Here is a 15,111-nt window from a genome sequence, read left to right on the forward strand (position 1 = left end):
TTCAGAATACTCTCCACCCTCTCAACAGGCTCTCTTTACTCATTGTACATTTCTATCTCTAGCCTTAGTCACACAAACTTGCTCCCTCTCTCTCTCCATGTTTCTGTGTCCATCTCCGGGTTTGCTGTTCAGTGTTTTGAGTTAGTTCACCCAGTTTATGTTAGTTAAACCTCAGTTTCCATTTTGCCTCTTGCTTTTTTTATGTTCAGGTATTAATAAACGGCTTGCCTACTGTTAAACCTCACTCTCGCATCTATGTGTCTGCATGTGTGTCCTCAACCTCCTCACAGCCTGTTGACATTCATCTCCCTGAATATCACACTTTTTTCTTTGACAACCTCTCCCTTTAAATACTTTGATGTACTTTATCCTCCGAGAACTCTATGTTCTTCTGTTTCCAGTTTCACCATGTGACCCTTGCCTCTGCTTTTCTTGCTTCATATCCTTGATTTCTTAAATCATCCTGCAGACCACCATGTAGTTTGACCTGACACCACCTTGAAGTCTCCCATTCACTTTCAGACTGCACCGTCTGCTTCTGCATACCATGTATTTAATCTGTATTCGCGTCCCCCCCCCCCCACACACACACACACACACTCTCACGCAGTCAAATGTGTTCAGAATCCAAAACCAACTTATTTTCTCTCCTTATCATCACACCTGCCCAACACTTCCTTATCACCTAGGTTCCCTTCACACATGTCGACTGAAATCTGATCCAGTCACCAGTCCCAGCCCCCTGGGGACACGCTGTTCCATTTCATTCAACTTACTGCGGAATTCCTTGGCACTGCACTCATCTTTGCCGCCGCCCTCGCAAAAAACATCATCTGCACAACCGCATAACCACTCTGCCTGGACTGTAATCAACACAATTGTTCGAACTCTAAAATTGCGAGGAGCCTTATCAATACAATGAGTTCTCTGTAGTCTATAACCAAACGCTTGACCTTTGATCAGCGGCCAGAAATTAAAGAACACAAAGCGAGTGAAGAAACAGTGACTCACCCACAGTCGTTTCTGGAGGCTGCGTTTGCTCCTGCGGCAGAAACTGTCAGCAAGCACAAATTGAAAATGATGAGTTACTAAAAACTTGGACTAAAATTGAATAGCATTAGGAATCTTGATTGTCTACGGTAAAGAATGTAAAGAACCACAGGTTAAAAAAAAAAAGACTGACGGTAAAACAGTTGTCTCTATTTTCAGTGATTTAATCGAAGAATTTGAACATCTCTGGAGGCGTTTATAGATTTGTCCCGGGCATTTACTCATAATACGCCCTCAAGTTTGAATTTACATTTAAAGGTCTGCATGCACGAGAGGTTCTTAATTCATATTTGCAGATGCCTATGCACCTTTTGAACTATTTATGAAGTTCTGTAAATATTCTTGCAAAACACACACCGAGTTGATAACGCACACACAACTGACCTCACAGATCTAAATGTTTGGGAAGCACAAACAAATCCTTTTGCTCCAATAATATTCCCCATACCACTCGTTAACTATATAAGATATATATATATGATTCTACAGTCTGACGTCCCTGAAGAACCCACGAGACTGCCCCGAGGTGTCTTCAAATGGATGAATCAGTCTGCCGCCCACGCCCTGACGTCACGCATCTGATGCTATCACCTTTCCCATTCTTTTTCCCACAACGCCACAGTAAATTACTAGAAGATGAAAAAAGATGGGAAAAAACCCCCAAAAACAACAACACACACACCACAAGAAGTTAGCTGATTTATATACCTGTGGATTTGTTTGTGTTCCAGGTGTTGCATGCTTGTTTGTTAATAGCGGTGAGGCAGTTGGTGATACATTGTGCATTTGCACCTCACTGTACAATACCTTGTGCAATACTTTTTGTAAATAGTCAACAGTGCAATAGACTCAATACTTGAAATGTGCAATTCACTTGTATTTTTATTTTTTATTCCTATTTATTCTATTTATCCCCTTTGTATATTTTATTTATATTTGTCTCTGTATTTATATATGTGTGTGTGTGTGTGTATATATATATATAACAGTTCTGTAACTGTAACTTCGGTCGTTGCTGTGCTTTTTTTGGAAGTCGAATTTCCCAGAGGAACCCACCCGAGGGATTAATAAAGTTCTATCTTATCTTATCTTATCTTATCTTCTTTTTACGCTATCCCTTTATTACCCCCCCCCCCTTTTCTGCCCGTCATATCTATCTATCTATCTATCTATCTATCTATCTATCTATCTATCTATCTATCTATCTATCTATCTATCTATCTATCTATCTATCTATATATATGCATGCTATTATTATTTATGCTATTATTATTTATAATACTGGCAGTGGGAAGTGGAGAAGAAAGTACCTTGCCTCCAAGCATTATTACCTATGACGCACGGTCTCTCTCTCTCTCTCTCTCTCTCTCTCTCTCTCTCTCTCTCTCTCTCTCTCTCTCTCTCTCTCTCTCTCTCTCTCTCAAAGCTTCCACAAACAGCGCACCAGCAGTCGGAACCTTATCAGTTGTGTCAAGCCAGTGGCCCTATACACGGATCCTCACAACTCAAAAAGAACTAATAAATAAATCAATATCACTTACCACAATCAGTAGAGAATCCAAAAATCAGCCAAGCTAAAAGAACAGGTGGAGAACCATCATTATACAGCCTTAAAATACTCAAATATATCTATATCAGCAAAGGTACGAAATCCTACCAAACCCGAGAGTCTGAAGCAGGTACATCTGTAATCCTTTTAGGAGAATGTGTCTCCCATTGAGTCTGAGAGGCAAACATATGCGGCTAAATAGTCTAATTAGCCCCACCTCCCACGTAATAACGCCTAAAAATATGTCATTTATAACCAGAGGGTCAAGGTAGCGGGGGCACACAACCAGAGCGCTTGATTACATGGTATGCAAACCAAGAAGCTCCGCAACAATAAAAGACTTGTAACATGCAGTTGTTAAAGTATGCAGCTGCTCTAGACAATATAGATTCCAATTTTAAACACACCGCACTCAGGTGTGCACTGATTTCTATACCTGAAATAGATCCCACTGAGATGAAGATTTATTAGGGGAACCTGGCTTTCCTGTCCTGTTGGTGGGTTCAATTTTTTAGATAGTCCAGATCTGATGGTGAACACTTTTATCTCTGTCTGTTACTGCAGCATTTTACTTTGATGCAGTTCCCAAGTCATCCATGGGAGTTAGTTTGTGAAAATTCAGTTTTTCATTCAGCTTGATACATGTTTTAGATGATGAAATCTTCTTACAAGTGACGACAGGGTGTTTGAAAAGTGATCGTCTTTGAAATGGGCTGAACCATATTGTCTACATGTGTGTGTGTGACATGTTAACGATTGTCGTATGCTGACGAGAGCTACCCAAATGCTGCTAGTTCCCATCTGTTTGTCATGGGGAGCGCTGCGCCCTACATGCAGTCCTTCTGATAATAGGATTCTTATTTTAACTTACATACCGTACATACTCCAATCCCCGAGGAAAATATTGCTGAATCAATTTAGAAAGTAAAAAGAAAAAAGAAAAAGAAAAACGAGAAAAAGACAGAAAAAACCGTTAAAAGTAAAGGTCCTTCATTCCATTTAATCCATCTGGTGTGATAGCATTGTAGACAGGGAGGGACAGGAAAACAAAAAGATCATCAAGGACGTGAATTCGACTCCATCCCAGGCCACTCGTCCAGTAGATTATTTTACCGCTGACTCATTAGGCTTGACTTATGTTGTAAAAACTCACTAATAAATCATGTCGAACATACACTCCAAGCTCAAATCTTCGTGTGTGTGTGTGTGTGTGTGTGTGTGTGTGTGTGTGTGTGTGTGTGTGTGTGTGTGTGTGTGTGTGTACATGTGTGTTTTATGTTCTATCGACTCACCTGCTTCATGACTCCTGACTTACTTTGCAGCGTTTAGCTCCATCTTGGAGATGACGCTTCCGTTTACTTCCAAGCATCCGTTTAACTGGTAACTCGTCGAATTATTATCTCCAGAATATCAGGTAGAAAGTTTTGTAGGTTGGCAAAAAAACTCATTTACCTGTCTGTGCAGGTGGTGAACCACATTAAGCAATCGTTGTTGACAGATCCCTCATCTCACAATCGGGAACAAAAGAGTTTTCTGTTTTTTCTTTTTCCTTTTTTTATGTCTAAACATACAGAATATTTATTTATGTTGGTAGATAGCATACGGTTAATGGGTTCATGAGTATTGAAGGGTTATATATAAAATAAAGGAATTGCCCGTTTTGCAAGTATATTTATGACTCGTCATTGTACCTATGTGTTCCTCATTATGAGCAATCCAGTGTCCTTTTTGGCATCTTAAAATGTATTTATAGAATTGTGATGAGATATGTTTGACAGACTATAAGCAAACATTTACTACCATTTAAATACATGAAAGTTCTTGGCATGACACTTGTATTCTGTGGTTTTTTTGTGCTTTCTGTTTTGATCTAGGGTACTTCATGTTGTAGGCTGAACTTGTTTGTCTGGTTTTCCTTCGATGTAGTCTACTAAAGCCAATTTTACATTGAAGCAAATTTTCTTTGGTGGCAGGCTCTTTTAAAAAGAGGTTGTATGGGAGAATCATCTCTTAACAGGCACGTGCAGAGGGGGGGGGGGGGGGGGGGGGGGGCTAGAGGGGCTTGAGCACCCGCCCCTTTCCTGATGGGTGCCCAAAGTGCCCTTTGTTGAGGCAACTTTTTAAAAAAAAAATAAAAAAAATTTTTTTATGTGTGCGTGCGTGTGGAGTCCTGTCTGTGCCCCTCAACAATAATATATAGTGTATAGCACACAGGAGTATTGGCTTATTACGTACACGTTGGTAAGTTGTCTTGTGGCAACTGACGAACTGAAACAAACGAGCGTGCTGTGTGTGCGACAGCGCGACAAACATTACCTGTCCTTTTATTAACTGCACAAGTAGTGCTGGTCATAGCTGCTGGCTACCTGTGTAAGGCTGTCATGGGTCTGTAGCTCTGTCACCGTTTTAGGGAACATATTTAGTTTTAAAGTAAGTTACAGGACTTTTCCTGCCTTTCTGGAGGGATTATATTTCACTAAAAACGATCTAATATGCATGTCCACATAATTATGCATTATTATAATTATAATATATTAAAAAACACACACTGTATTTTAAAGAACATACATTAAGAAGCAGATTATATTAGATTTATATTTTAAATAAGACAAAATTTGGAGTTTACAGCAGCAAAATTATTGTATCTCTACAGTTTAAAAATGTAATAAGCTTTCCCCTGCACAGAGTGGATAGTGAAACAAATGGAATCATCATCAATACATTATTTCATATTTATTACTTCCCCCTCCTCATTGCTTTATTGTTGTAGCTCTAGTAATAAATAATAATGTAAGGATTCTGGATCAGCACCATGATGCCCAAAGTATATACAGTATTCTGAAGAAGGTCTAAAATGTCACTGTGTGTGCGTACATGTGTGTGTTTTATTTAGATGGATTTTTAAAAAAAAAAAAATATTACTCATGATATAACATTGTCCAGACATGCCTGGTAAGGACATGAGGAGGAAACAGCAGGAGCTGTGTGATGCTACTAAAGGCAGTGCTATAACATTTTTCTGTCATCATTTTATTATAGATTAAGTGCAAGAGTTGTTAGGTGTGGATAATTAGATTATAGTTTATTGCAATAGCAAGTTGTGCCTTATTCTCAGATAGACAGCAAGTGGAGAGTGATATATGAAATGATGGGATGGAAGGAAGAAGAGAAGCAAAGAGTGATTCACAGGCAGAGCCGAGTTTATTTCTCACAGTGTTTTGTTGCCAAGCGCTGTCACCAATCTTTGCATTTTGTTATTATCTCATGACACTTGTTTAATCAGCTACCATCTCTCCTGTGGACTTTTTAATGTCTACAGTCTCAGATCAACACAGCCCTGCCCTTCCCATATTAGATTCTTGATGAATGTGTGTTGTTGTTATTCAGCCTGGTTCAATGTGCCCCTTTTTAACTTTGAGCACCCACCCCTTTAAACCTCTCTGCACGGCCCTGTCTCTTAACACGATTTAGGAAACACTCGGTCTGACATGTCATACTGTGCTTGATTGTGTGTGACTCAGAATGGTCGAAGACAGAAGAATGTATTTCTAATAGATATTGTTAGTGTTTATTTACATCTTCACTTATCCTTGACATACATTATGTTCACGGGCAATCCAACTATTATGTTTTAGCGTTAGGTATCAGACCCAGAAGCAAAGTTTACGCAGGCAAGGGGTGGGGGAGGGGGCTGGGGGTCCTGTGCTGTTTGGTGCAAGGACGGCCTGCTTGCGCATTCCCGTTGAACTGACATGGTTATGTTTCGGTGTTTTGCAGGTGAGCACAGGTGATGTAAGCAAAGTGATGTAGCTGTATACAAAACGTGTTCAAAGAATGTACTGTCATAAAATTACATTTCGCTATTATTTGCAGTGTAATGATTTAGGTTGAATGAGTTTGCGTGAAACACAATGCAAATCAGAGTAGCATACACTGAGCTATACAGACGACAAACCTGTAAATCAATGATGTGTATTTTAAATATTCCAGGAATATAAACTCCGTGTTTATGTTTAGTTTATTAGTATTCTGTGGTTTTGGTTGCCTTGGGTGTTTGTACTCTTCTGTTTCATGGTTCATGTTCCTATGTTCTGTGTCCCTGAGTCTGTGTTAAGTTGGTGGGTTATGTCATTGCGTGTATGTGTTTCCTGTTTTATTGTGAAGGTCTGCGTCTTATGTGAGTGTTTTCAGTTTGCCTCCCTAGTCTTGTCACGTTAATCACTCCCGGCTGTGTTCCCCACCTGTGTGTAATCTCCCTGTGTTCTCTGAGTGTATTTAAGTTGTGTCTTTTCAAGTTTAGAAAACTCAGAGTGAAAAACGATACTCAGGGTTGAGTAACCCCGAACTGTCCAACTCGGAATATTCGGTTTCAGAAAGGCTGATAACAAGTAGTTCAGTCAACGCGGAGTTGCTTTAACCCCAAGTTAAGCGCGCGCACGAGGATACATAAAGCCCTGATTAGTGGAGCACAGAATAAGCGAGTCACCATGGAGACGGAGGGAAAGAAGGTGCGGTCAATGTATTTTACAGCGCTTGAGGCCGAAATTCTGATGGCAGTATATGCCGATAACATGCAAATTTTGCGGAAAAAAAGTAACACAGCCTCAGCTGCAAAAGAAAGAGAGCATGCATGGCAAAACAAAGCCGACAGAGTCAATGCGTGAGTGTTAATTTAAACATTGATCGAGGGATTTCCACCCATTTAACACGTTATTTTATTTTATTTTATTTTTCATTTTATACATTTGATTTCGTGATGTGATGTGAGCGCAGGTGCAACCCAACAGGCCCCAAACGTTCCTGGCAGCAAGTAAAAATGAAATATAAAAATATAGTCCAAACAGGTGAGGTGTAATTGTATTATGAGCCATAGTGCTTGGTCTGTTTGTCCGATGTAAATCAATTGCAGTTAGAGGCTACATTAATTTCCCCTCTGTAAGCACTTATTGAAATTATCTGAGCACATTACAAGTACATATTTGCTTACTCTGTATGCTCAAATGTGACCCGTTATAGCCAACAGAAAAAAAGCGGAGGCCTGAAAAACAGGTGGGGGTCCTCCACCACCACCACTCACAGAGGCTGAGCAGTTGGCCCTCAGCCAAAACAGTGGGCGCCCTGTGGCTGAAGGCATCTCTGCGGGGACATCCTCTGAGTCAATAACCCCGCAAGACACAAGTGCCTACATAAGGGGTAAATTCAAAATAATACATGATGTGCATACATCCTTTCTTCACAGTCACCTTTGCAGTGCTACTCATTCATCTGATAAACTCTTTACCATAATGGATTATTTTGTAGTGGAGTAATTTTCCGACTGATTTTGCCTTCCCTCAGTCTTGGTTGTCTTTGAGAGCATAATGACAATGAAGTGTAAGGTGATTGGTATGTTTGTTAATTGCCATTTGGTCCCTTGTAAGTTATAAGTGACCTGTATAAACCTCATATTCTATCAGTTGATGGTGGTGGTGTACTGCATCTGGTGCAGCCTCCTGTTGAGCCAGACCAACATGCAGTTGTGAGTACTCTTAATACTCCACAGATTATATGAGTTTACAGTAGAACAGCAATGTTGTTAATTTCTTTACTGCAGGAAAATAATGAAGAAACATTGACAGCTGTTACAGAGGAGGAAGCAACAGAGACACTTTATGAGGTGTACATCTTTTAATACTTTGTGTACAGGAAACACAGGCGACCAATAAAGCCAGTTGAACAAAACATCTGTTTATTCTTCTTTCAACATGTTGTGGTGATGGGTCAAAGGAAATGATTGTGACATATGGTGTCTCTGACTGCGCTTCCATCTTGTATGTCCGTGGGAGGGTCAGGATGTTCATGGTTTGGATCACTGCTGATGTTTGGTTCAGAAGGACAGTGTTCTCCTCTAATTGTGGCAATGTTGTGAAGAATCACACATGCCACAATAATGTCACATGCCCTTTCTGGGGTGACCCTGAGTCTTTGCAGGCACTGGAACCGGGCCTTAAGCATTCCGATAGTCATTTCAATTCTGGCTCTTGTCCTGCAATTAGCCAGATTATATCGCTGCTGTGGGCCCGGTTCAGGGTCAGGGTAAGGGGTAAGCAAATAGGGTAAACATGGATACCCCCTATCACCAAGCAAGTAGCCAGTGAACTCTCCTAAGACAGAAGGGTACACTTCAGTTCAAATGTCCCTGAAGCAATTGGTCTTTATATATTTTAAAGTATTCTCAACTCACCATGTCCAAATTTTGTGCTCAGTGTACATTCACGGAATATTTGTGAGTCATGGACAGAGCCTGGCCACTTGGCTTCCACATTTGTGATAATGTTGGCAGCATCATATATGATCTTCACAGTGCAGAGAACACAAATTAGCATCCATTACTATAATGAAATAATTTGTTAGTTTGAAATGCTACAGGGAACTATGTACCTGTACATTAATGCTGTGGAAAGACTTCCTGTTCACATAGTCTCCTTCATTTACTGAAGGAGCAATGATTGGAATGTGAGTACCATCTGTACAGCCAATCACGCCTGGGAACCGTGAAAATAAATGTAAAATTTAAGTAGTAGTTCAAGTATCACCACATCATGAATTAAGTTTCATTCATCCTGATACCTGCAATTTTGTGGAATCCCTCTTTGATAAATCTTGTGGGTCTATGACCGGGGAACACCACAAACGAGTACAGGAGACGTTTCAGTGCAACTGTAACATTCCTGACTGCCCGACAGACGGTAGCCTTGGAAACGTGCTCAGCGTCACCAATATTATACAGAAAGCTCCTGTTTGCAAATAACCGAAGTGCAATACAAATAATATGCAATGAACTGAGAGGATGTCCGCGATGTGTCACATGAGCAATATTAGGCCTGAGGATGTTATTCAAATAACTTAGAGATTGTGCTGAACAACGGTAACGTTTGCACAGAAAATCATCAGGAAATGATAAAATGTCCAAACGCGCTCTGATCACTCTCTCCCGGCGGAGAGCTCTGCGGAGAATTTGGGCTTCACGATCTACTGGCTCTTCAAGAAAGGAGCACGCCATGTCTGACACTTCCTACAGTAGGGCTGAACGATTATGGAAAATAATCTAATTGCGATTTTTTTGCCCCAATATTGCGATTGCGATGCGATATGCGATTATTTTTTAAGGTCTTTGTCTTCTGTATTATTAAACAAAGACAAGCAATACATCATATAGTATGGCCAATACTATATTACATTAATTTTAAACTGTTCTTTCCTGGAAGACAGACCTCTGTTATGATGACATGAGGTGATGCATGAATTGATGACTGACATTTTTATTTAACTTCTTCAATCACAACAGTATATTTGAACATACACAATAGTTTATTTTTAGCTTACAAACATCTGAGCATAAAGTGCTGACAAGGAACCCTGGTGTAAACATTAAAATGAAAGTCAGTACAATGTGCAGATTGCAGAAATATACATAAACAAAATCAGTGGCTTTACCACACTCAGTTTTTTGACATCTGTGAACTACTAGACAGTCATTCAATTAAAAAATAATATTAAATAAATAAAACTAATAAATAAAAAATACACACATCTTACTGATCTCTGCAGTCAGTAACATTACACATAAAGTGCAAACATAATAGCAATTGTATAAACACACACACAAACACGCCTTTAAAATTTAAAGGCGTGAAATTGGACGGTTCTGATTAGCGTCACCGCTGTCTCGGTGGAGTTTATTAAACTCGGCCGTCTGCTTCTTGCTATCTAAAATATAACCAGACACTGGTGTAAATTCTCGACTGTCTCATACTTCTGTTTAATAAGTTTGACGTTTAGTCAGCTGTGTGAAAACCAAGGAGGAACCCACCCGGGGGATTAATAAAGTTTTATTTTATCTAATCTAATAACTTTAATCTCAGCCAAACCGATTTACTCACGAACAAACAAAACACTGAAAAAAGCCCAACAATAACATTTTTAGGTTGTCTAAGTGACTTATATATTACGTTTAACCCGAGCAGCGAAACTCCGCGGTGATCTGAAAATGATGTGCCGGGAGTTGTGCCGTTCTCGGCCGCATCAGTAACCCTCGAGCTCCCGGCTAGCTGTCGAGCTGGTGGGTAGCAGACGCCTCTGAAAACGTCGAAGCACTTTTGCAAATATGGGATATCTTGATAAACCGAGCAGATATTTGATGTTTACACAACTACTTTCTCGCCTGAAAATATGTTAAAAGTTTATTTTGTGACCCAGAAAGATTAGTATGAGTAATTTTAAAACTTAGTAGCGGCCGCCATTGCTGGAAACTGGAGTTTGGCTGGGCCGCGCTATGAATTCTGGGATATGGTAGTAATTTGGACAGCCTTCGGCGCGTCGCTGTGACGTAATCGGTCTACAAATGCGGCCTCAGGAGGATGCAGCCCATGAATTTGGACATGTCCAGAGTATAATCGCAGCCTTTGCGGTTAGAAAATTGCACTTGATCATGTCGCGATATTATCGCAAATGCGATATATCGTTCAGCCCTATCCTACAGTCAGGTTTCCGACAAAGGGGCGGAGACAGTCAGGGTTAGTTGTAGTAAACCTGCTAGGGGGCAGGTTAGCTTCACGGCGTGTGTCGTCATAGTGACTCACTCAGGCTTCAGCTGAACTCGCTTTGTGAAACCGAAAACCCAGAGTTTTCGTTAACTCAGGGTATACTTACTCAGTTTTTCCACTAAACCGGCTTCCTGAAATAGGGCCCAGGTCCTAAATATTCCACACGGCTTGCCCCGGCAAACCGTGACAATATATTAACTCTCAAAGAGTATTTTAGTTTAACTACGTAAGAGTTATCTTCTAATTAATTCTAAAAAGTGGGAATTTTACTGTTCTGAACTTCTAAAAATTTCTCTTGGAAAAAAACATTTACTAAAAAGACGCAATGGTTTTTGAAAAACATTTATTCTGAACTGTGCACCACAATTTCAAAACATTTTCTGAAAGATGTAACAGTGTACATGTTCTCACTTTCATTAGAATTTTGTTTATCAAAAGGTCTGACATAGGTGAGCTGGTAAATGCAAATAACAGCATTCTCATCACTTATTTCAATAAATACAAAATACAATATACATGTCCTTCATTCATTACTTTGTGGAACTGCAACGCACTTCTGGATTGCTGGAGGACTGTTTACTTAGCCTGATAGGCCGAAGGACACTGTCTCAGCTAAACTATGGACACACACACACACTTATACTGATAAGCACTCACTCATCCCCCCTCCCTTTCCAACGCCTTCGATGCTTGTGCCCTACCGGGGAAGATAGCAGTCAACTGGACCAGCACAGATGCTGCAGGACCGGATGCGCTGTCTACACCGGCTCTCTCTTACCCTTTACCCGCCCCTGTTGCTTGTCTCGTGTTTCTATGGTGTATTGATAGTCATGTGCTTTTGTGCTGAGGTGTTTTTTCTGTTATCAAACTGTTCTCCCACTAGGAGCTCAGTCTGAGTGGAGTTTTTTTTCTCCACCTCTTACCTCATGTAGTGTATTTTCGTTGTTTTTTCCTATCAGCCTACCTTCTGACATGTCTGCCCAATGTGATGTTTGTGTAAAGTTGGTCTGAAGGTTCCTTTGTAAGTGCGCATGCGCCATTAGCGTGCTGCCTGCTGTAACCCCTAATTTCCCTCGGGATGAATAAAGTATTCTGATTCTGCTCTCCCCATATTCCATCTTCACAAGCATATCCTATGTGGAGATTGAATAAAACTTAGTTGACACTAATTAATGGCACAAATAATCCAGTAATCAATTGCAGCACAGTAAAAAAAAAAAGGAATCCTTTTTGAGTCAACTTGTGTAAAGTATTTTCCCAAAAGACAAAGACACAGGCAACAGGTAATACTGAACTAAATGTAAAACCTCAACCTTTTTCATTTTTACCTAAACCATGTGCACAAAACTCTGGAGGGATCTAAATGCTAACGTAGAACCCAGTCAGGACATCTGCTACTGCTGTTTGCTCATTTTGTTATGGGCGATCATTTTCAGGCTACAAGTACCATTATACCAACATTTCACATTCTAGACATTGTTTTAGGTGTATTTGACCAAAAATTTGACTGAAAATTCACATGCAAGCTTTTTTCCAAGGCTGTGGTATTTGCCCGCAAACAATACCTTTCAGCTAGCTAAAACAGAATATTATGCTATCACCGAGCAACATGGCTAATGCCTTTCACACAGCTTTGTCTCAACTCCAAAGAGCCACAGAAGTAAAAGCTAATAATAATAATTGAAACAATCTTTGAAAAAATGACTTACCAAGCATGGCAAACAACTCAAATATGTAGAGCAAAATGTTCTGAAAAGGCTTCACTTCAGCTTCGACTGGAGCCTATGGTGCTGGGGGCGGAGTCTGTGAATTTACTCTATTGGTGTCATAGCCCCTGTAGGAGTTCAGAGTTAGGAGGTCAAGAGTTAATGTTTCCATTGTAACACCTCCAGATTTGACCTAGAAACACTCATTTTTAACACTCGACTTTAACTACTATCATTTTACACCTCAGAGTTACATTAAAAGAATGTGACTCTACTTAGAGTAAAATTAACTCTACTTTTGCAAGAAGACCACTAACACCAAAACATTTAACACTTTTGAAGTTGCTGTGCAGCGGAAAGACAGTGTAACTCCCTCCAAGTTGAAAAACGGACATAAGGCGTTCTTAATTTTTGCTGGCATTTATTGGACACATGTGCCACCAAAGATGCCGTGAGCACTGTACAAACAACATAAAATAATCAATTTTCACAGTAAGGCATTCTCACAGAGAATAAATAATAAAGTATATTTTTCAACAACATAAAAACATTCACAATTTGACTGTAGCTGTCGCATTGGAATGTGTTTATAAGGTGATTGTAATTTTCAAGTGTGGATGTTTAAGCCGGTTCCTATGTTGTGTTGTCGCCACCTATTGGTGGACCCGAGTATGGCGCTTTGTGGTGCGCATGCTTTGGGCCAGTAGCGGTTTCTGATACGGGCGGCATGGGCAGTTGCCTGGGGGGGCATCGTGGTGAGGGGTGGCATCACAGGCAAAAAATTTAAAAATTGCTCGCTCTTATGCTGCTCCGATGTCATGCCAGCGCATATTGGGAATGGCATAGGCACCGATTGGTTTTATATCGCCCATTTGCTGGGAGTAAGGGCGCCATCCGTTTGTGAGGTGTGCCTGCTGCTTGCGGCACAGGGAGGAGAGAATGGGGCAGCGGGGACTTCTTTGGCTGGCTGGAGCAGCATCTAATAACCAACTCGCAAAATAAAACAAAATAAAAACAAACCAACAAACACGAAAACACGAGACATTATGATACAGACTTATAATTTGCACCGATGTTTTTTCAAAATTCTATACGTGAAAAGTGAGCGCGAGAGCCCTCGGTGCGCCTGCTTGCTGCTGAAGTCAAAGTAAACCTTATTGTCATCTCCGCTACATACAGTACAGTATACAGAGAGACGAGATGATGACGCCCCAATTACAGCAGTGCAAGTAAACAAACAATATATATAAGAAGAGTAAGAAAATAAATATACACTTTAGGACTAGGGGTAAAGGTATCAATGACAATTTAAAATTTATAATTTACAGTTTGATGATGAAGTCTCACACACAACCTGTCAAAGGGGTGGGGGGCACTTCCAAATAGAGCATATTTCATGTATAATGTTGTAAATCCAAGCCCATTATGTATTTATGATTAAAGAAGAGGAGGAGAAACGAGCAAAAGATACAGGTAAGCAGATGTGTCATTGCAACAAATGCCATGTTGCAATACTATACTGCTCTGGTAGCCAACGTTTCAAATGCAGGTTTGACAGGTTTGTGAGTGTACACTTTATCCAAAATCTAGTGAGGGTTTACTCAGCTTTGCCAGTGGGTGGCTGTAGCTCAGGCGGTAGAGCAGGTCACCTATTGATCGGAAGGTTAGTGGTTTGATCCTTGGCTCCTCCAATCTGCATTGCGTGAATGTGTATGACTGTAGGTAGGAAGCACCCAGTTAAGGGAAAGTGTGTGGTAAATGTTGTATAAAGCACTTTGAGTAATGTGGGAGAATTGAAAAACACTATATAAGAATCAGTCCATTCACTGGCTGAACAGAGTTTTGTCATGTTCCTTTTGCACTATTATGCACATTTTGTTATTACATGGCTTAATTAAGATACACATTAGGCTGACATCTGGGGCCAGAGCTGAAACTGTTCTGGGCTAGCAGTGTGTCTGCAACTGGCCCGTGGCTGCACACAACTTACACATGGCCCACATACCGCAAAGAATGACAGCCCTTTGGTTGCTCAGACCAGGTTTTCCAGAGGTAATCCACACATGGGCCAGCAAAGGACCACCAGTGTGTCTGCAACTGGCCTTGTGCTGGCCAATGTGTGGGCCACCTTTGGCAAACCAGATCTGGGCCACCAGAGTGCAAAAAGTGCAGCCTTACCTAGTGTCCACCCTACTGTTACTCATTTTATATTAAGATTTAA

At 40.5% G+C, this 15,111-nt stretch overlaps 1 protein-coding gene across 1 annotated transcript in view; it reads right to left on the reverse strand.

The window, feature by feature from the left end:
- Positions 1–6,336, reverse strand: part of LOC146694066 (uncharacterized) — a 41,432-nt gene extending 35,096 nt beyond the window's left edge. Inside the window, exons 1-2 of the mRNA XM_085478686.1 lie at positions 6,267–6,336; positions 1,012–1,054 (exon numbers count right to left, since the gene is read on the reverse strand). Of these exons, the coding sequence (XP_085334812.1) occupies positions 1,012–1,054; positions 6,267–6,336 (113 nt within the window). The remainder of the gene's footprint in view (positions 1–1,011; positions 1,055–6,266) is intronic.
- Positions 6,337–15,111: the final 8,775 nt, after the last annotated feature.

The sequence above is a fragment of the Copadichromis virginalis genome, linkage group LG14, assembly GCF_057382275.1.
Source record: "Copadichromis virginalis isolate Kocher_CV1m ecotype Utaka linkage group LG14, C_Virginalis_male_GT1.1, whole genome shotgun sequence".
Lineage (NCBI taxonomy): Eukaryota > Metazoa > Chordata > Actinopteri > Cichliformes > Cichlidae > Copadichromis > Copadichromis virginalis.